The sequence below is a fragment of the Poecile atricapillus genome, chromosome 11 (assembly GCF_030490865.1).
Source record: "Poecile atricapillus isolate bPoeAtr1 chromosome 11, bPoeAtr1.hap1, whole genome shotgun sequence".
NCBI lineage: Eukaryota > Metazoa > Chordata > Aves > Passeriformes > Paridae > Poecile > Poecile atricapillus.
In genome coordinates, this window is record NC_081259.1 from 3,208,450 (window position 1) to 3,230,244 (window position 21,795).

General features: G+C 41.3%; 2 protein-coding genes across 7 annotated transcripts in view; one reads left to right on the forward strand and one right to left on the reverse strand.

The window, feature by feature from the left end:
- The window catches only part of ASB7 (ankyrin repeat and SOCS box containing 7), a 44,100-nt gene extending 34,115 nt beyond the window's left edge, over positions 1–9,985 (reverse strand). For all 5 annotated transcript variants that reach the window (XR_009278470.1, XR_009278472.1, XR_009278471.1 and 2 more), the window contains exons 1-4: positions 9,895–9,985; positions 9,093–9,187; positions 3,572–3,670; positions 182–442 (exon numbers count right to left, since the gene is read on the reverse strand). Coding sequence is in view for 2 of the 5 variants with exons in the window: in XM_058847130.1 (XP_058703113.1) it covers positions 182–392 (211 nt within the window). In the remaining 3 variants the exon portion in view is untranslated. The remainder of the gene's footprint in view (positions 1–181; positions 443–3,571; positions 3,671–9,092; positions 9,188–9,894) is intronic.
- Positions 9,986–10,239: 254 nt separating this feature from the next.
- On the forward strand, positions 10,240–21,680 carry LINS1 (lines homolog 1). 2 transcript variants are annotated; one of them, XM_058847118.1, is made up of 7 exons: positions 10,240–10,347; positions 14,051–14,582; positions 14,676–14,765; positions 15,600–15,741; positions 15,989–16,579; positions 19,188–19,368; positions 20,354–21,680. In XM_058847118.1, the coding sequence occupies exons 2-7, from the start codon at positions 14,178–14,180 to the stop codon at positions 21,252–21,254; spliced, it is 2,310 nt and encodes a 769-aa protein (XP_058703101.1). In that variant the 5' UTR covers positions 10,240–10,347; positions 14,051–14,177; the 3' UTR covers positions 21,255–21,680. The 2 variants fall into 2 exon arrangements, with proteins under 2 accessions (XP_058703101.1, XP_058703100.1); XM_058847117.1 differs by lacking the exon at positions 10,240–10,347 and adding an exon at positions 10,560–11,020.
- Positions 21,681–21,795: the final 115 nt, after the last annotated feature.

The window sequence follows — 21,795 nt, forward strand, 5'->3', positions numbered from 1 at the left end:
ATCTATGATGTCATTCAGAGAGTATGCATCAGAAATAAACAGAGATTAAGAACAAAAGAATAAAAAACAATTATGAAAGATAACCAGAAGTATTTGGTATCTAATTAGTGCTGGAAAGCCCTGCAGTGGAAATCAGTATAGAAAGGTGTCAGGTAAAGATTTTTCTCTGTAGGCAACTCACCTCCATGCTCCAGAAAAACACGGACACATCTCTCCTTGCCTCTTGCTGCAGAGAAATGAAGCAAAGTCCAGCCATTGGCATCCCGACCGTTTGGAGAATATCCCTGCTCCAGCATCTTGCGCACGGTGTGAACATCGCCGGCAGCCACAGCAGCCTGGATCTGCAACTCTTCCTGTAGCTCAGGGTTCCTCCTGCAGTGGTGGTGTAACATCCTAGCTGAGTCTGGCCTTTACAGGAGCCTCATGAGCTCACACGAGTCACCTTCAATCAATGGCAAACAGGAATAAATTAGGATTGGGATCAGAAATGGAAAATGTAGGATTAATGAAATGCAATGCTAAGACTTCTCTGTATGCTGAGAAAAGTGATGTTACAAAGAGGATAGACCCCAAATGATCTCACTGTTATTAGCAAAATCATAGTATATGGTGACATCACCGAACTGCAAAAGAAAAAAACACTCACACATTATAAATAGTAAATGTTTTCTTCAGAAATGACAGCATCAAACAGCAGTTCACAATTAAAGTACCTGAGCAATGAGCAAACTGAAAAATCTCCAGAACCCACCACTCATTTCAAAATCAGACTGTGGTTAATATCACTACCTCCAGAGACACTGGTTAAATGGATTATCCAAACTATGGAATGGATGATCCAAGCTGTTACAGGAAGCACCACTGCACTGATATAGTTACTGAACTACAATACTCTTTTATTTTTCTAGAAATGCACCCCTTGTAAGCTTCAGTGGAAATATCTTACCAATAGAATCCTGTGACCTACTGCATGTGAGTATTAGTAACACTAATGTTCAAACTGAAAACTTTAATTATCTTTTTTCCTTTTTTTTTTTTTTTTTTTTTTAATTAAGAGTCTACTCTTTGTATTCTGGCTTGAGCACTTCTTAATTAGTACATAGAGGCTGCAAACAACTCCTACATTCCAAAAATCAAATACAGGGATAATAATATATGAGACCTGAAAATACATTGAAGTGCACTTACAGTAGTCCTGTCAAACACCATGAGAACATACATCAGAATAATTCAATTTATAATTACCTTGATAGAGTATATGAGAGCTGGGCCAAAAGGGTATCTAAAATAGCCACTGTAAAAGAGCCTAGAAATAAGCACAAACTGGGAAAGAGAGAAGTACTGTGTACTCCATGCTCTGTTTGAAAAATACCATCTGCAGTTCTACTTGGGGGCAAGAAAATGAACAGGTATTTAGGGATTTCTCCCCAGTACACAAAGTTAAATGATTGCATTTTCACATACATTATGTATTATATCCCATAGTCCTAAAATGGAATATCAGAAGAAAGAGTAAAAGCAGGGTATGAATAAGGTAATGTTGAGCAATAGGAACCTCAGAAAATATTCAAACATGGATGGATATTAACACAGACCTAGAAGATTAAAAATAAGAATGTATTTAAACTCTTGCAAAGTTAATCAAGATTAAAGTACAAAGAAAAGTTCTAATGATGAAAATGAATTTTAAGCAAAACCTGAAATTTACAGTAATTTTTTGGTTCATTAGGATGTCAACACCCAGCATCACCTAAACCTTCTTTTAGGCATGACAAGGATTTTCAGATCCTCGTGATCCGTAGGTCATTCAAAAGACACTGCAATCAACCCCCAATATCCCACTGGACACCTGTTTTTCTGTGATCCAGATATACCCACAGTCAAGAGAAAAGTGAAAACATCAATCACTGCCAACTTTGCAGACAAAGGCACAGTGTGTATTTGCTCTTCTACAGCCTCCTCGTGCCCATGGCAAAGAAGTTATTTATCTGCTTTTTGGAGATATATAAACTCATAATTAACAGGTGCTCCACTGACCCTACTTACCCTGCAAATATGGAAATTACACACAGCAAATGCCTGCCTTTGACATTTATAAATGCTTCAGCTTACCATGTATGGCAACAATCACTACTTCAGCATAGGGTTATTAAAGAAGACTTTTTAGCTCCATATGTTATACATGGCTTAGGAACTGGCTTTGTTTTGTTTCATAGTGTGAACTTCATTATCTGAGACTGGAAGGAAAGGGGATTTACAAAGCAGCAACTGCCAACTTGACTTCTGCAGCATATTCCAAAAATCAGAGTTGGTTAATCTGATACAATGAAAGTATTTCTATTGACTCTAATAAGCTTTTGCTAAGCTCTTTTCTAAACTCCAATTAGCACTTCAGAACATGCTCACCCATAAGACAGCAAGCTTGACTTCATTCTGCATCACACCACTAACAGCACTGGTAATAAAATTCCTGCTGCAAGAGTAAGATCTACCTTTGGATTTGCAGGAGAAAACTGACAGTAGACTCTAACTGATGATGAGTCATGCAAAACCCTTAAAAAATAGTAATTCAGACTCTGTCCCTTTTAGCCCTAGTTTCTGAATACCTACAAAAATTTCATGTCTTAATTTAAGACATGAAAACTTTTTTTTCAAACTGAGAATATCTGATCCAAACTAAATGTAAACAAACTTTATGATGCCATTTTTACAGTCCTCTCTCGTAAAGGACCAATACTTGCAAGCCCTCACATGGTCCTGAAAACTAAGGTCAGGCTAGCTGCTCAAAATGCTACAGAAAGAGATGGGATGACTAAAGAGATGAAGTGAAATGGGATTTCTCATCTGAAGGGCCAGCAGTATTCCCCCTATAACTCTCTGTGAAGACAGTTGGTTGAGGAAAAGCAGAGCTCTCTCTCTCACACTTCTCAGCTGGTGGGTATATTTGTAATGCAGCATTATAAAAAATTGGCATTGGCTCCATATGTTGCATGTGACTAGCAGAGCTTATTCAAATTAGCTGGTACTAAAGTACATAAGTACTAAAACATACAAAGCAGAAGACAAAGTCAGGCAGCTCCTTTTATCACTTGCACAGTTTCTGTAAATATCCACTCTTCCATCTCACCCCTATGGCAAGCAATGAAATTCAAATGACAAGAATACTTAACCATAACATTAAAGGTTTCAGGATAGTTTTAGGTACACACCAGCTTTGAAAACATTTTTACTTCTGCTCCATAGATCATTTAAAACTCCTGCTTGCAAAGCCCCATTTAAGACATCAATCTTTGGAGAAGAGGAGGACTACTGGAAGTAGCCCTTTGGCATTTAATATTTAATGTTTTGCAACTGTAATCAATCTCATTCAGAACTCAGCATGCATTTGGGTTGTTACATATTGACTTTCTGCATGCAAGTAAAAAAATGAAAGGAAGCACAGGGGGGAAAAATATACCTATATATTCTTGGTTATAATGATTTTATAGTGCCATGAAAATGGAGGACAATAACAGTTACTTAATTGATTTTGCAAGTACAACAGGATAAACTCAATGTGGTCCTGAATTACCTTATGAGAGGTTGTTACTCTTTGATGGATGTCCCACTCTTCATTGTCTTCACTGTTCATAATCTTCTGTGCCCATGTGTGTGAAAAAACCTGCTACCCCTTAAAAAAAAAAAGTATTTCTTGTTAGTTGTAAAGAATAAAAGTGACAGGTTTACTTACTTCTTGTGTGAGAATGCTACATTTTAATGCAGCTATGTCAGAGAAAACCCAAAGTGTGTTTTCCATCATTATCAGAGTCTTCCAGAGGTTGGGTTGGACAGAGTTTGCTTCTGCCATATGAGCAAAAGGCTACAGAGAATATTTTATGGAAGACAAGAGAAATGATGGAGGTGCTTCCTCTCTGGAGTAAACCTTGAAGAAATGGTCTACACCCCTCTCTAATAATTACGTGTATCTGCTCCTCCTGCATAGAACAAGAATGGATGCAAAGGTCACAGTAGGTATTTCTGCCTCACTCCTCAACATCTCCCTGTGGGAGTCAGATGCCAGGAAAAACATTCAGGATCCATTTAGTTCTTCCCAAACTACTTTTGCGGGTTTTTTATTTGTTTGTGGGGTTTCTTTAATTGTTGTTTTTGTATGGGGTTTGGGTTGGTTGTTTTTTTTTAAATCTCCATCCCATCTCAGCTTCCCTAAGTAAAGAATAAAACCTGAGCCCATGGAGCACTGAGTTGTGTCCTTCAGCTGGATTTGCAGAGCCACCAGCCTGTCTCCTCTCCCTCGTGTGGCAGCTCAAGCTGACACATGCTGTGTTTCACAAACAGCTAAAGCCACCTCTACAATACAAGAAAACCACCAGCTCAAAAAACTTCACCTTTTTCTTCATGTAGAAAAACTACCATTTTAGAATCAAGGTTTACCAAATGCCAGTTACAACCCCTGTGCAGATTCCTCCTTCAGACTAACCCCTCCTTATTCCCCCTGTCACCTGCAGTTAATGGGATCAGTCCCAGACCATTCTCCTGTACTCATCACTGTTATTTCACCAATTCTTTGTACACCTTTATCTGACCTTTCATTTCCTTTGGTTGCAAACTTTTAGTGAAAGGCCCCCTTATCTCATCTGAGCACTGCAATAATATAATAAACAATAAAACCATTAAATACTTAATTGTACAGCTGATCACACAAACCCAACTGTGACTTGTTTCTTCTGCAAACGAGTTGCACCAGAACAGTTCCATGAACTACGCAGCTCTTAAGATTAAGTTGAAATTTCTGCCACTTAATGCAACATAAAATCATGCTTTCGCATTGATAGCTCAAAAAGGAGGATGAAAAAAAAGCCCTTTTCATCCCTCTTATGCACATTTTCCAAGAGCTTTGCTTCCCAAGATAAAGCATACAAGGTCTTCAGATATGCTTACAGCCCTGCACAAAACTGCACTGCCATGACCTAATTTGATCACATTTCTAGCCTTGTTTTTTTGCATAGATGATCAGTCGTTCACCTTTTTTTTAAAATTTTTGCATGATTTTCACTTTAAAACCCACACATTTTTTATTAGCTGATGCAAATTAGAATTGCACTGACTTCACAGACTACAGACAAGGTAACAGATTGCTCCACTAAAAAAGTAACAAGCTTTTTCCCCCCAAAGGAAAATTAGCTGCATATGGCAAGAGTAAGATCTGCAACTTTAATAAAAATAAGTCATATTTAGTGAGAGTAAAGCTCCCTCACTCAATGACTTAACAAAGTTTGATTAAAACACTAATAATTATAGTAGAAGCAGCACTAAATAAAAATAATAAGACAAACATCCTCATTATCTATTGATAATGTCTCATGTTGTCAAAGAGATCTTAGACTTTTCCACATCAATGTGTCACTTCTTTAAAGTCACTGCAAACATCATGTGGAAAATTAATTCCAACATATGTATACACTTACTTTAAAGAAAGTTAAAGGTTGGTACAAAAAGCAAGACCTCAAAATTTAGTATTTTGCTTGTTCACACAGCCTCACAGAAAGACCTGATTCCTAAACTCTGAGATTACACATCCAAGAGCAGAATAAGGACCATAAGTTACTGATGTCAGCCTCACAACAAGGGAAGTGTACCATTACACATGACATTTAGTATTTGGCATAGACCTAATCAGTGTAGATCACAGCTGCCTGTGGTTGAAGTATTCCGAGACACTTAAATCAAATAAACAACAGAAAAAAGGAAAGCCCTGTGGAATAAGGATAATCACATCAACCTTCATTAGTCTCACAACTCACTTCTCCTACCCATTGCAAAACTCAAACAAGCTAAATGTGTTCTCACTCAAATGGCATTTTAAAAATGGTCAATATATTTTTGACAAACTAAACAAACTAAACACAACCATCATCTTCAGCTGTCACTCATGCTCCTATTCCAGGAGCTCTTCAGACAAGAGAGTAGGGCAAACAATTGTGTTGTCATTTGCCTTCTCACATCACAATTGTGAAGTTTCCAAGTAACATGTGAAATATCAAAATTTCACAGAGCCTTATAATCTTGAATATATTTTCTGCTGAATGTTCCATGCTACAGCCCAGACAGACACCAAGTGAGGTATCCCTGTGGCTGAGATGAAAATCACCAAGCAACACATGCAAGTTTCTGGGCCTGAAAGCAATGAGTTAACAGTGCATGAATCCAAAACATTACAGAGGAACTGCTGCTTCAAAGGAAAGAACCCTTCACTCCTCACAAACTGTCATTAAAAATTACAAGTTTCTCATGAGGGCTCCCATAAGGCCAGCTCGTAGCTCAGATGTACTAGATTTAAAATAACCAAAAGAGTTAATCCACAGGTGCCCCACCAACTTCAGGTGTTCACAGAACTAGAGATGGTGGTGTTACACACTAATAAGCAGCTGTGGTGTTGTTACATTCTGCAGGTGGGTGAAACTGAAGCACAAGAGGTGTCATTTTACTTCAATTATCCATCTCCCAGAGAGGTTGTGAGGTCTGACTTTGGGCCAGATGGAGAATCAGAGAGATCCCCCAGCTCAAGCAACCTCAGATCTGCAAACCTGAGGGAAACTTTGCCTTCAGAAAGCACAGCAACTACTCACCATCCCCAGCACCCCCACCCATACACTGGCAACCTTAAGCACAAGCACAGCCCCATGAATAAAATCCTGCGATTCCTTCTGAAGACAGGACCTCAATGCTGATGCTAAAACAAGGCCTTAAAGCTCTTTTTTCAGTAGGGAATGCTGCATCAGGTTCACACAGCCAGAACCTCCTCCCTCAAGATGTGCTCTGACAAACTGCAGGGAGCTTGTGCTCTGCAGCATGCTTGGAGATCCTCGTGTACCAAGCAAAAAATATCAATTCTCCTCCAACTTACAGCAGTGCTATTACTAAGTTTTAAACAGCAAAAGTCAGATGGAAGCTTAGCCTTGTAAGCCATTAATTTGTAGCAAGTGTTAATTGCTAAGATTTATGTATTTTCATGTGACTTACTATCATTAAAGAACCCAAACATCAACATTGCATGGAATGAGAGAAGCAGGAACCAATGGTGAGTTCAAACCACACTAAAGAAGCCACTTCAGCCCTAATTATCACAGCACAGCTGATAAACCAACTGAGTGCTGCTTACAGAGTTTGTGTCATTCAACAATCTCTAGAAGTACATTTGATACATATTTCTATTTAATAGAGCCTAAAAGAATCCAAGTGGACAAAATTTGTTTTATGTCTTTAGGGGACAAAGCAAGATTTTCACTGTGATAATATCATTCTGTAAGCATTGCTGGAACAAAACAAAACCATCCCTCAGACAGCACATTTCCTTTAAGGGTTGAGAATTCACAATGAGGAAAAACAAACCCAAAATGAGCATATAGCCTGAAAACTAAAGCTTTCTTTAAAGGGCTGCTATATTTGCAACAAGCTGCACTTCTTCATGGGATCAAGAGCAGGACTTCAGTACATCAGTGATCTCTGTGCCTTGTTTCAACCATGTGCAAATTTCTGCCAGAAGTTAATTCCCTGATTCCTATGAACTCAATTCCAGTCTCTGCATCTGAATCAAACTTTGCTGCACTGGAATTTCACACTAGGAAGGAACTCCACAAATCAAATGAAAACTTAGGTCTCCTGTTGAGAATAAATCCCAAAGACCCCATGAATTGTCGACACCAAGAGGTGTCCTGTTGAAGCAGCTACAGATCTGACATGAGAGGTGCTGGGTAGGGAAAAGGGAGTTATAATAAACTTAATTCAGATGAAACAGCTGTGCCCTAACTGCACTGGTAAGTTTGTACTGATGCACATCTGTCTCACCTATTAGCAGGAAAATCCCTCCTGGAATCACACTGGGCATGTCCACATGTTCTGCCATTACTCGTGGGTTATCAAAATGACACGGGAAACTTCTTCCCTGCACTTCCAAAGCATTGCTAAGAATTTGTTGCACTTGTGTTCTGGAGGGATTTTCTATTTAATCTTCAACACAGAGCAACTACTTTTTGTCTTAATCTAAAGACATCTGTATTGGAAAAATGATCCAGCCTTAACCAAGGCTGTTGGCAACAAATACTGCTCTTTCTCCTGCAGGCTAATGCTCAAAAACAACTGATTGCCAACAATGAACAACGTTTTGGTACAGTCAGTGACATCTCTGAAAACACAACACAGACCAGAGGGACCTCTGTGGACGGCATCTTTGCCAAAAAACCAAACTCACCTACATTTGAAACAGTTTAAAATGGCTTCAAGACAGACTCTGCGTTAGAAGAACACGCAGAAACTCCATCCTTTGGAGCACGCTGACAGCAGGATGCAGAAAAAGACTGACTGACATCATTCACCCCCCCCACTCTCTCTCCTAGGATCCATCTCTTCATCTCACCACGTAAAACACGCAATTCTCCCTACGAACAGCTCTCCCCCTGAAACAGAACCTCCCTCCTACCAGCAGGATTGGTTTTGATGACTCCTTTCATTTTTTCCCCTTAAGCACCCAACAGCATCATCTTCTTCTATGATCTCAGCCCAAAAAGTAAGTACTTGTAAGCAGACACCACCCAATTAAATTAATTTCAATTTTTGCAGCTCCGTTACAACACACACACAAAAAAGTGACCCATGCAGGAGTGAGGTATGACTAAACCAATATAATGCAATTACCATGACCTAGCCCAATAAAGATTTTAGAATCAAAACAGAAACAGAAGCAGTGCTAAACTCATAAATTTATAGGAAGACTTAAAGAAAAGACCATTTTAATGACCTAGAGCAAAGTAATTTTAAGTGACACCCCTGAGATGGGGACACAAAAACCCCAATAAGTACCCATAATCAAAATAACATCCGCAGAATAATTCTGGAAAATTATAAAGTGTTACAAGAGGGACTGTACTTCAAATGGAATTCAGAGCTTTCAAACTTTAAAAGGTCAACAGCAAGTAGGTTTTAAGAGAACAAAGAAATCTAATGCTACCTATTCAAATCCATAAAAACACAAGAGGCCCCAATTCCAGCCAAACCATGTGTCTAGGATGACTCTGAGAGTCTAAATGAATCATCACCTTTCTGGGGGTTTTTTGAGCGCTGCTTTCTCTCTTCTGTGTTATTTTGTTCTTTGGAGTCACTATTTTTAATTCTCCTTTAAGGCAGCTTAAACCTAGAAAAAAATAAAATAAAAGTAGAACTGAGCCACACAATGACATAAAATAGAGAAATGAAGAAGAGAATTGGTTAATACAAAAGAGATAGCTGGGTAATATAGGAAGAACCTTCACAAATTTGGACGGAAAGGGGTTATTCATCAAAACCGGGATCTCTCCTGGAAAAGGAGGGCACTCTCTCAGGATACTAAGGAGTTGAAGGGATAATAACGGCAGGACCGCTGCCCTGTCAAGGCAGCTCCTCCAGGGAATGGAAGTAAAGATAAGTGCTAAAGAATGGGACAGGAAGTAACCCAGAAAGCTGAGCTGCTGGGAAACCAAACCTCTCCCTCGCAGGAGTTCACACTCCAGGAGCCGTCAGCAGCACACACACACACACACGCACACACACACACACAAAAAGCCGGCCAAGCCCCGGCGCACAGCCCCAAGGCCCGGCGGCCGCCCAGGCACCCGGGGCGCCGCCGGGGGCTGGGGACGGGGACCCCCCTCCGCGGGCAGCCCCGGGGGCGGCCCGGAGTCCGCCCGGCGAGAGGGCAGGGACGGCGGGGGGCTGCGCACCCCTTCCCAGGGGGGGTGGCGGGGGGTCCCCTCACAGCCCCGCACCCACCGGAGGGGCTGCCCGGTGTGGGCGAGGGGAGGCCATGGGGTCGCGCCCCCCCCCTCCCCGCGCCGCGAGAGACCCCGGGACAGCCGGGGTTACCTGCGTGACCCGCGTGCCGGAGCGGGGCGGGCCGGGGGCCCCGGGCGCGGCCGCCCCCCGCGCTGGCGGCGGCGGCGGGCGGGGGGTCGGGGGGGCCGAGCCGAGCGGGGACACTTCGCTCCGGGCCGCCCCCCTCGGCTCGCGGCGGGGTCGGCGGGCGGGGACTGACCCGCGCCGCGGCCAATCAGCGCCAGCCGCGCCGGCCCCGCCCCCGCCCGCGCGCCGCCGCCGCGCCACCATTGGCAGCCGGGCTGACGGCGGGCCCGCCCCCGTCCGCGCGCCGCCGCCGCGCCCCATTGGCCGCCGGGCTGACGGCGGCCCCGCCCCGCGGCTCCGCCCCGCTGCCGTAAAGCCGCAGAGGAGTGGGGGGGTGGCTTTGCGACAGGGGGTGGCGGCGGCGGTTCCGGCGCTGTGACGGAGCGGAGTTTGGGCCTCGCGGTCCTCCGGGGGCGGGTGAGTGGCGAGCGTTGCCTGGCAGCGGCCGCCGGGCAGCGGGGCGGGACGGGCCCCTGCGCTCCCCGGTTCGGGGTGACTAAGCGGGGCCGCGGGCGTGCGGGCGCGGGGACCGAGAGGCGGGGCCTGGAGTGAAGGAGGCGGGGCCGGAAGAGGAGGGGCGGGGCTGTTGATATGAGGGCGTGGCTTGGCTGTACGGGGACGGGGCCCTGGGGAGCGAGGCGGTGGCGGGAGGCGCGGAGCCCGTGAGGGGTAGCGGGCGGGAGAAGGAAGGGTCGCCGGGTGGATCTGGAGCTCTCCGCGATGTGCCGATGCTTGGCCGGGAAGCCTCGGCTGCCCTCAGTCCAGCAGGATGGAGCTGTGGGGGCTCTGGAGAAGGGGCAGCCCCGGGTGTCGCGTGTGGCGAGGGCTCTGCTGAGCACCCGGCGCTGGCAGTGAGGGGCCGCTGAGGCGGGTCCGGAGCTGCTCCTGCCGTCGGTGACTAAAGGCGCTCGGCAGAATTGCAGCCAAAGCATCCGGCGTGCTGAGGTGGCTCAGTTAACAGCGATTCCACAGCTCAGGTTATTTGCAGACTATGGAAGGAAATTACACTAATTGAGAGACGTTTACAGTATTTCAGCACTGAGCAGAAGCTTATTTTTTATTGAGAGATGAGCCTCCTAAGTTACTGCAGGTACAAGGAGTCCAAAGTGTATTTTATTCCTTAAATGCTACGATCATTTCATTGTAAGGTGATCCACAGCCTTCAGATTCATACCCAGAAGTAATGGACTGACGTTTCATTTCACTTTAGCAGACATAATTTTTAAATGAGAATAGAATGGGTTTTTGGATAGTGTTTCTCCCAAAAAAGGCCTTGAAGCTCATCTCATTCTATCCCCTGCCATGGGCATGGACAACTTCCACTATCCCAGGTTACTCCAAGCCCTGTCCAACCTGGCCTTGGACAGTTCCAGGGATCCAGGGGCAGTCACAGCTTCTCTGGGTACCCTGTCCCAGGGCCTCCCCACCCTCACAGGGAACAATTCCTTTCTAATTTGATGGGACTAACATTATTGATACCACCTTTTTTTTATTTTTTTACTAACACAAATTACTTATGACACACAGTAACTTGGAGATATAAGTGAAGCAGTATAAGTTTAATTTTGATTTTAAAGCATTAATAATTATGAAAATAATATATTAAATCCTATTTATTTGGGTTTCTTACTTTCTGCATAGTTTTCTGTGTTTTGCCTGATCACTCTGTACGTAAGGTTTTCAGAACTGTTTCCTGTTGTTTATGCAGGAGTCTGGCTCTGTGAGGCATTGCCTTAATTGGTTTTTAGATGTTGTCATGAATAACTCAGATAAATAATACAAATAAGGGTTGGAGTTTGTCACTACTTTTCTTTGCTCTTCAGCTTTGAGCTTTTCACTCTCATGCTGTGTCTGAAACAAATTTAGTCCTTGTCTGATATTTTCTCCCTCTTTGAAGTAAATGCCTTCAAAATAAGCCCCCTCACTTTTCATTTCCTTCAGTGACTTTTGTTTGTGAACTGTTGTCATGTGTGAGTGAGACGTATCTTAGAGATGCTTTGGTAAAGTTTGCAAATTAATGGTGGAACATAAATGTGTTATGGGAGGATCCAGGAAAGCACAGCCAATATCACGTGGAGAAGGTGAAATCTCGCAGTGGATGTCCTAGAAAAGTTCTGAATCTCTTCTGCCTTAACCACCTTGCTGGATTGTGTGAATTTGTACATGAGATCCCTGAATTTACCACCTAAGGTGATAATTCAAGTTGATCTCAAATATAGAAATAAATGTGTTGAGATGATTTTGCTTTATTAGGTATTCATTTAGGAATAAAACTCAAGGCTAGGGACAATAGCTATATAAAATATTCAGAGTGATTTCTGAATAAATTTTATGAAGTTTCAGGTCATAAATTTCCACCTCAAGTAGAATTCTGAAAAGATTCTGCAGATGAAGAGGGAATTTATTGCCTGAAATACCAGACTTACTCTTAACATCCAACAAAATGTGGAGTATGTGAAAGGATGGGGGAAGGGTTCTTGGTTCTATCAGGTGAGGAACATGCTGTAACATTTTTGAGTTTTCAGGTCAGCTCTTGCTGAATTTGTCTTTAAAAATACCACACCAGAGGGAATTGTAGATCACTCCTGCAGGCAACTTCATGCTCTCAAATTTTAACTGCTTTTCTGAGGGAGATGCTTCCTGATGGTGGGAGAAGTGATGAGTCAGGGTAGCACATCTTGGTCTACCTCTAATCTTTCATGCCTTTGGGAAACCATTTTGTCAATACATGCTTCAGTTGAAATGAAGAAATCAAGTTGTAAAAATGAAGGTGTAATTTTCAATGTTTGATGTTGTTTTTAAAACTTGTGAAGATTATAAACTAGAACAAAAATGCCTCATATACTGACTTTTACGATTCCTTTGTTTTCTAATATTCTGCTAAAAAGAAGTAGTGATTTCACATATTTGGTCTGATGACAAATGCAGGTAGAATTGATACATAGATGGGAAGATCTTTAGAATTTCTTTCTGATTGGAAGACTAAACTGTTTTCTTCCTTTGGTAAGAAAGGGGAAATGTAGTATTTAAATAAAAGCCAGCTACAGGTGGATGGCTGCAGGATTCTACCTGGTTGATTGTGCCAGACTTAGAGATGGGGATCCAAAAAGTATGTAAAGTATGAAAATACCTAGAAGCAACTTAAGTCCCACTCCTAACTTCACCATAGATACAGGTAATATGTTCATTGGTTTTAATTAAGAGGTCTGGTTAGAAAGAGTGTTAAAACTGCTCTAAAAAATAAATATTACAGATGAGCATCACTTTTAATGTAGGTGAGAAAGAAATCCTGATGTTCTTAAGTTGTTTGTTTTTTTTCTGAGAAGATGGGTTATCTGTCTGGCTATTTACATATTGGATAGAAAATTGTGAGGGCTTAGGTGCTCACATTTCATGCAGAGATTTAAATTCTTAATAGCTCTTCATTTGAAGCTGTAGCAAATATTCCAGTGCTGTGATTGAAAGATATCTGCCACTGACATAGGGATAAAGATATGGGGTTTTTTTACCTTTCCTGAATATGTTCAATTGTTTTTGTTGACTCTTAATACATTCTACACTTTCTTTTTAAATTATTCTTTAATTTTCAGCTTCTTAATTGCTGTGCCCTTGAGGTCAGCCTACCTTGAGCCTGTGTACAGAAAAACTCAAGACTTGTGCTTCCTTTGGCTTACATTTTTTTTTTTTTTTGAGAGCTGTTTCCAGTTCCAGCATCAGTGGAGCAATGATCATTGCCAGTTCAGAGGAAAATTTGCAGCTGAAATTTTATGCCTGTTTTTGGAGGCATAATTCACAAAGGAATTTTGATTCTAGTAGTTTTAGCAATGTAGAGAGATTTAATCCAAGTTCTCATATCTTTAGAAGTAGCCCCTATAATAGTCATCTTTGGGTTTGTTAATTCCAGCAAATGAATTTTGGTGTTGACAATATAGTACTGCAACTGTGAACTTCTTCCCAGCACAGTAATTCTTCATTTTAATGTCTCACTGGGACAGTTTTGTGCAGCTGAATTTGCATTTTCAAAATAAGTTTAATAATGGTAGCATTAACTCTAAAAATGTGTTGTTCCTTTATATTTTCAATTTGCTTGCAAAGTAACAGCAAAATGTTTTATTTATAGGTAACTTAGAATAGAAATGCCCAGTGGTGCTTCTACTTCTCTTACTGGATGAAAGCAACTTGGAAGTTGATTTGCAGTGAATAATCAGTGAAGACACACAGCATTTTCTGGAATATTGCATGATCTCATGATGAAGATCTCTCTCCTGCAGCAGATGTATAAGGACGTCCTGGCAGGCATTCCCCTAGCAAAGGAAAGCCATCATTATTGCTCTTTAATTAATCTGTGTGTTGAGCAGCCACCAGGAGATGAATGCTGTCATCAGAAGCCTCTGCCATCTACTGCTGGTGGCATTGGGAGCCATCAGGACACTGATATCTCAGATGTTGTCCCTGCAACAGATGATTTGTCCAACAGCTTTGCAAACATGAGCTCATCGTTCTGCCCACGAGAGGTGATGCTGCTCCAGCTCACCTTGATCAAAATGATGGTGGCAAAAGCAGAGTCCCAGGAAATTGAACTCCACACAAGACAGAAGTACTGTGAAATCTTTGTTCTTCTTCTGAAGGAGGCAAAAATTGACTCAAAATTGGTAACTTCTAAGAGATTATTTAATTTTTGTTAGGAAAGAAGGAAAAATAAAAAGGGATGTGCCTTAGATATTTTTCCTTTTTTCTGTCTCCAGATTCACCTGCTTGGTTATGACGATCGGCTGCTATCTCACATGGCCTCACAAAGTTTAGCATCTCTTGTGTATTTGCAGCTGAAGGAAGAGGTGAGTGTGACATAACTTCAGAGCTCAAAAAATGGCTTAGTGAACCTGTGGCTTGTTCCATTTGACTCTACAGCCAACTTTATAGTGTTTGTATTTTCTGAGAAACTTTGTTAGCTGTGTTAGGAGGAGCCTGGAGTATGGAAGGCAAGGAGATCTGATGTGTAACAAGTGTGGAGTGTCTTTATAGATAAAAATCTGGAATTTTATGAAACTCATTTAAGGTAAAATGGGTGTATATGGCAATAATCTCTTTAAGGTTGCAATACAGATACTAAAAAAAGAGCCATGATCTAGACTATCAGTATTTTTACTGGTTGATGCAGTAGATAAAAATGAATAATAGCCTCTTGGAAGTTAATCAAATGCTTTACTGTATCTTCTTGTCTGAATATTCTAATTACTTGAGGTTTTTTTTAAAATTTGCTGTATATTTAGTTGAATATGTATTGCAGTCTCCATAGTAGCATCCTGAACACAGATTTATTTCATAATTATGTTTGTAATATTTCTTGCCAAGTTGTCTGGGAATTATGAATTCAGATCTGGTTTGTCTACAGAATTATCTGATTTTGGGTATATCACATGACATCAGGAGGTTTGGTGTTCCCTTTTTGGAACGTACAGATAATTTCAATTGCATACATGTGTTGCTTCATGTTTGTAATTAAAGACGTAATTAATGGCCCAGGACAGACATTGTTTCTACCTGTGTTTTGTCTGTGCCTACATTAGAATCTTCTTAATGTACAATTTAAAATAATTTTATTATGATTTAATGTAATTTGCATAACAACTGAGACCATATTTGATTGGTTTTTGAATTATTTTTCTTAGGACGCCTTGAATGTCCCGTGGCTGAGCTTTACCCTGAACACGCTGTTGGGGTTCCCCGGGAGTGCCCGGGTGGCCGATTGCCTGCGCACTCTGGCTGCGATTCTCAAGGAGACGCTGAAGGACGCGCTCGTACCCGGAGCAGGTACCGGCGGTGCTGCGGCGGTACCGACACGCGGGTGCCGCCAGGAGGAGCAACTCACCCGGAATTCTTCGGGAATAGTTCGGCTCCTGGACAACCTCTTCCCTTCTTTATACCGGGGGTGACGAAGTGCTTTTAAAATGTAGTGGTTTGAACATATTTATATTCTGAAAGTAGTCACAAGACCGATTTATTTCTTATTTACTGCTTTGTTTGTGTTAGGTCAATAAGATGCCTCTTGTTGCCGTAGGGGTTCTGAAGAAGCTGTTGGCTCCACTTGATGCGGTGCTTGAAGGATTTTATAATGCCATCCTGCTCCATCATTTTGACAGTCACCACTACACTTCGCCTTATTCTGAAGATACAAACAATCTGATCAGTTTTATAGATCTGCTTGAAGCACTCTTGGCTTCCAGAATTGAACTGGATTTACCTCTCAGGTGCCAGAGAATTTTATTTTTGAAAGTTTCTTATGTCCTCAACGTTATTAGCTCGTCAATTCCTTATGTAATCAAGAAGAAATTCATTTTGCTTCTTAAAAAATGTGTCCTTTACAAGTCCAGAGAAGATGCTAAAAGTGGATCACTGTTCTCACAAGCCCCATCTTTGTGTGAGGATATGCTTGCACTGAGTAATGCTGTTCTGCAGGTTGTGAATTTGACTTGGCTTAATCAGATCCCACTCAGTGGAAAGTCCAGCTACTTTGGAAGCAGTGAAGCTGCTCCAGGACATGATTCTCAGGGTAGTTCTGACCAAACTGTTCTCAGAGTCTTAAGTCTGGTTTTGCTTAAAGCACTGGAATTCAAGATTCACAACTCTGCAACAGAAGCAGAAATCAAAGGTAACAGTCCATTTAAATTTTGTTCATTAAGCAGCAAGAGTTTGAGCTTTCAGATTTTGTAGTCATAGCTCATTAAGACTGTAAATAGATTTCAGCTGATTTAGTGGTTGTGGGAGGGAGCTGTGTCCTGCTAATTAGTTGTCTCCTTGCATTTTTATCAAATCCTTAGCCCTGCAATATGTTGGGCTTGAAACAGCTGCATTTGGGATTGAAAATTTTCCTGTTAAGAACATTAAGCCAGCTTGAGAACACCAGGCTCTTCAGCTGGAAAAGAGTCCATAGCACAAGCAGCAGCTCTAATCAGAGTGGGTAACTGAAAGGAACTGCAGGTAACACTCTTCCCTTTTCTAAGGTGGAGGTAAAACTTTAAGCACCATTATGCATTTATTCTATTGAAGGTACAAGGCATTACTGTCAGCCAAGTAATGTAATGAGGCAAAACCAGCTGTGGTATAGAAAGATGAAAATAAGGAAGCTCCAAAGTAAGGCACAGGGAAATTGTGGGACTTGACAGAATCACAGAATGGCTTGGGTTGGAACGGGCCTTAAAGATCATCCAGTTCCAGCCCTCTGCTATGGCAGAGACACTTTCCATAAGACCACCTTGCCCCAAGCCCCATCCAACCTGGCCTGAACACTTCAGGGATGGGGCAGCCACAGCTTCTCTGAGCAACTTGTGCCAGCCTCACATGGAAGAATTTCTTCCTAATATCCAATTTAACCCTGCCCTCTGGCAGTGGGAAGCCATTCCCCCTTGTCCTCTCCCTCCAGGCTTTTGTCCAAAGTCCCTCTCCAGCTCTTTGGTGCACCTTTAGACACTAAAGGGAAGGGGCTCTGAGGTCTTCACAGAGCCTTCTTTTGTCCAGGTGAACACAACCCCAACTCTCCCAGCCTGGCCCCAGAGCATCTCTGTGGCCTCCTCTGGACTTGCTCCAGCAGCTCCACATCCCTATGTAAGTGGTTGTGTTCTTCACCCTGACTGACAGGTCTGGCCCTTCCAGTTCCCGGGTGTGAGCATTCATTCCTCCATGGCTGCTTTGCTGTAGTGAGGGGCTGGCTTGGGGCAGCAGAGGGGCAGAGCTGCTGCAGTGCCAGGGCTGTGCCTGGCATGGCTGGGAATGCCATGGAAGCTGCGTTCCTGACGGGAGAGGCCGCGGTGCTGGGTCACACTGGGAGCCAGGGAGTGCCTTCTCCCTCCCTGTAAGAGAGCACTAGGGTGAGGCTTTTTGTCCCAGAGACCTTCCTGGAATCCCATCTTCCCACCTGCTCTTTTCCCACTGAAAGCACCTGATGCACATCTGATGCTGTATGAATGTGGATGTGCAGATTCTATGATCAAAGCAGCGTGCTGTCCCTGGATTACAGCCCTCAGGAAAGCAATGGAAAAGCAGTTCAGAAGCAGCATTTCTAGTCAGGCACCAGTGAGAATGGGCATTCCTGTATTTACTGATTATGTGGCCAAAAGTAATTTCTATACCTTTTTAAATAAAGGTGAAATTTTACAGCATTTTAAATGCATTGAGGGATTTTAGTAGAAATTCTAGATGTAAGTATTATTTTACTTTTTATATTTCTTGCTAGGTAGCAAGCCTAAAACCGATTTTTAATTCATCTGTGTGGAAGGGCTACAACTTCCATAAGACAGCTTGTGAAACTTTTCCCAGATTTTTGGAAGATGTTATATTTGTGATGTCATATGCATTCTTAAAGATTTTTAAGTATTTGTAAAGAGTGTTTTACTTGTGATCCACCTTCTGAAAAATGTATGGAGACTGAGATTGTGTAAGAACAAGTGAAAAGAAAAAATGTAGGCTATATCCATTTTAGATGTCTCTATGAATGTCCCTTCTCAAAAACATTCTTCTTTCTTTTGCAGATTCATGACACAAAAATGAGTTTTTAAATTAGATTCAAATACCCCAACTGTCAAGAGGAATTTCAATTTGAAAGTAATGGTACTTCCTTATTTTAGTGACATTACAGGAAGTGTTTAAAACAAGCACCTAAATGCTTTATTATGCTAACTTCCCTTTCGGGAAGCTGCTTGATCTTCTTGCTATTAACATGGATTAGAGTGGCTTAACTTTAATTAATTTCAATTTTGAGAGTCATTTCCAGATTCATAGGGAAGATTTTTGGTCCGAAGAGTAACTATTAATAACAAAGATAATTTGATGTTCCTATTATTTGCTAGAAGGAAAAATGAATCTTAAAGTCAAATGTTAAGGAAAATCACATAGTCATGTGGTAAATAAAATGTATTTCAACATTGCTGGAAAATTGTCTTCTTTTTTAAACCTTGAATGTGTGGTGTGTTACATCAGAAACTGTTCTGTGGTATCTCATTAGTATTGAAGGTATAAGATTTTTGACTTAAGGGAGAGAGTCTCTCTGTCTAATGAATACAAAGTGATTTTTATGAGTAAGCTACTGCATTAAAACAGCAAGAACTAATCTATAAAATTTGATGCTGCGATAAATCAGTTGAGCTAAGGAAAAAACTGCATTCATAAACTGTTATGCACTGTTAATTTAAAAAATAAAGAGTCTGCTTTGTTTGGCAATAAAAAATGTATAGCAAAGTTCATGGTTACTTCTTTTTTTTCAGGAGACTTTGAGAGTTCCATGTCCCAGCTGTTGATATTCTGGAGGAGTCATGTAAAGCCTTCCCCACAGTCTCACCCAGTTGTGCATCACTGTGAATGGCTCTCCTTGGTTTTCATGGAGCAAGATGATGACATGTGGGAAGCTGCTAAAGCTTTATTACTCATCTATTTAAAATTTGATAGGTCAGTGTATTTTATTTTTTTCCTGACAGAACTATGAAGAATTGTACTTCAGTGAGGTTACTGTGACATTCCCAGTGGTTGCTTTCGTTGGAAGGAAAATTATTTTTTCATAATTTAAAACCCCCCAAACCTCAGGATGATGTAATAATGTGTGGTATAAGAGCTGATAATTTAAGTCTTTTTTGGATGGAAATGGGAGTTGTGAAAGTTTCCTACTAAATAATTTATCGTATCCTGTAATTCAGGATAATTGACTTCATGTCTAAAATAGTGGTTAGACAGATAAAAAGCAAGATTGCTTCCTTACAACACTGAAGGCTTGACAAGAATGGGATATTAGAATTAAACTTTAATAATTCAGGTACTTCTGGCAAAGTTTATAAGGATTGGCCCTATGGGAATTCTAGCTACTTGATAAAAATGGTTATTGCTAACAACTGAAAAGTGTTCTTCATGGATTTGTCCTGCACGCACAATGCTTCATTGTTGTTTAAATTACCGTACAAGTTATTATTCTGATTTATACAAGGCCCTCAAGCTTCAAGTGGGAGGAGAGTGCAAGTAATACCTTACATACACACAATTATTAGACATTTAACTACAAGTAGGCTCCTCTTCCAGTGTGTGTAACATTCTGAAAGTTAGTCTGAATTCAGGTTAACAAAAATATTAAACTAAGATTGTTTAGTATTTATATTAAAGTACAGTTTATGTATTGTAAGTAACTTCATTTACTGCAGGAGGTTTCCTAAGGAGTGCCCTTTAAGGCCTGCTTTAAGTGCTTTGGCTTCCTGAGCTGTTTGATCTCCTGCTCCCACCTGCCTTCATTCTTTCTCCCTCTGATACAAAAACTTCTCTTTTTGTTCTTACTTTTTCACAAAATTTAAAAAAGAGCAAGAATCCATCTTCTGGATATTACTGCTTTAAAAAAAAATAAAAAAAAATTGCAAACTTCCATGAAATGATTTCCTGGCTTACTTTCCAGGTTGCGGTGTGATGCTGCTGATAACCCAAGCCAAAAAGAAGAGGAATCCTGGAAGTTCCTTGTACATGCAGGTGGATATAACCCACACTGTATATTTTTATTTTTTCTGGAAAAGATTGCATTTGATTCCACAGTACTTCTAGATTTTTTGATTTCATCAGAAACTTGCTTTCTGGAGTACTTGGTCAGGTACTTGAAGCTTCTTGGGAAGGAATGGCATCAGTTTGTAGATGTCTGTAACCATTTTGATACCAGGCACAGCACTTTCCACACAGTTTGTTCTGTCAAGCCCCCCATCCGAGAAAAGCAAAGCTTCGTGACTGGGGAGAGTTTGCAAAATGCTGTTTGTGAAGCAGAATCACAGACTCCGATGTCTTTGACTCCTCCTCACAATTGCCCGGTGTTTATAGCACAGCAAGGTGATAATGAGGCTGCTGAGTGGAACCAGTCTGACTCACTGACCACCACTGATAGCACGTCCCTGCTTGGTTCTCTTCAAAGCCTGGTTAATTATGACAGCTCAGAGGACTCAGAGGTGGAATCAGATGGAAAAGAGTGCTTGGTAAACACAAAACAATTGCCTTCAAACAATGAGGGTGAGGTGAGGAGGAGGGAAACTGGTTGCAGCTCCAGAGATGATAACCAGAATCCACGCACATCTGAAGTGTCACCTCTGAAACTGAAGGGATGTCGTACCTCATCCTGTCGGACTTGTATGGCATCTTCAGATAACATTGCTCCCCTAAGAGTAATGCTTTGCAAATCAACAAAGTGCTTGGAAGAGCTGCAAGAGGCTATTTCTAGGTTGCAGAGAAGAAATCTTTTCCCATATAATCCATCTGCATTGTTGAAACTACTGAGCCACGTTGAGAAGATGAGTAAATCCATGAATCTGCAATAATTCAAAGTGTTCTTGTGGGTTTTTTTTAACAAGTTCACCAGGGAATATTTCCATGAGATTAATGACTTCTAAAACTCATGCCTCTTCACTAGTCAGTGCATTTACCTCAGGCAGGGTAAACATGGATTTGGTTGGCACCCTAAAAATCTGGAATTGCATCCAGTGATATGATCCATGACCTGAGGTTCCTAAGCTCATTCATGATGTGTATGTCAATGTCCAGTAAATAAGGATTAATTTTTGGATATTCAACATTTTATAATAAATAACTCATATATTAAAATATATGACATTTAAAGTATTGTCAATTATACTTGATGTAATTCTATTCTTTAGTTCATGGCCAGGTTGGTAGTGGTTTATGGACTACAGGGCAAAGTTAATGCAACACTTGACTGCTTAGAAGTTGGGCTAAATAATATAGCTGGGGACAGTTTACTGTTTATCCTGTGAATATAATGTGTCCTGCATTGGTGCACTGCCCAAAGTGGACCTTCAGATGTTTATATTCTTTCAATTAAAATAAAAGGTAGATGTGAAG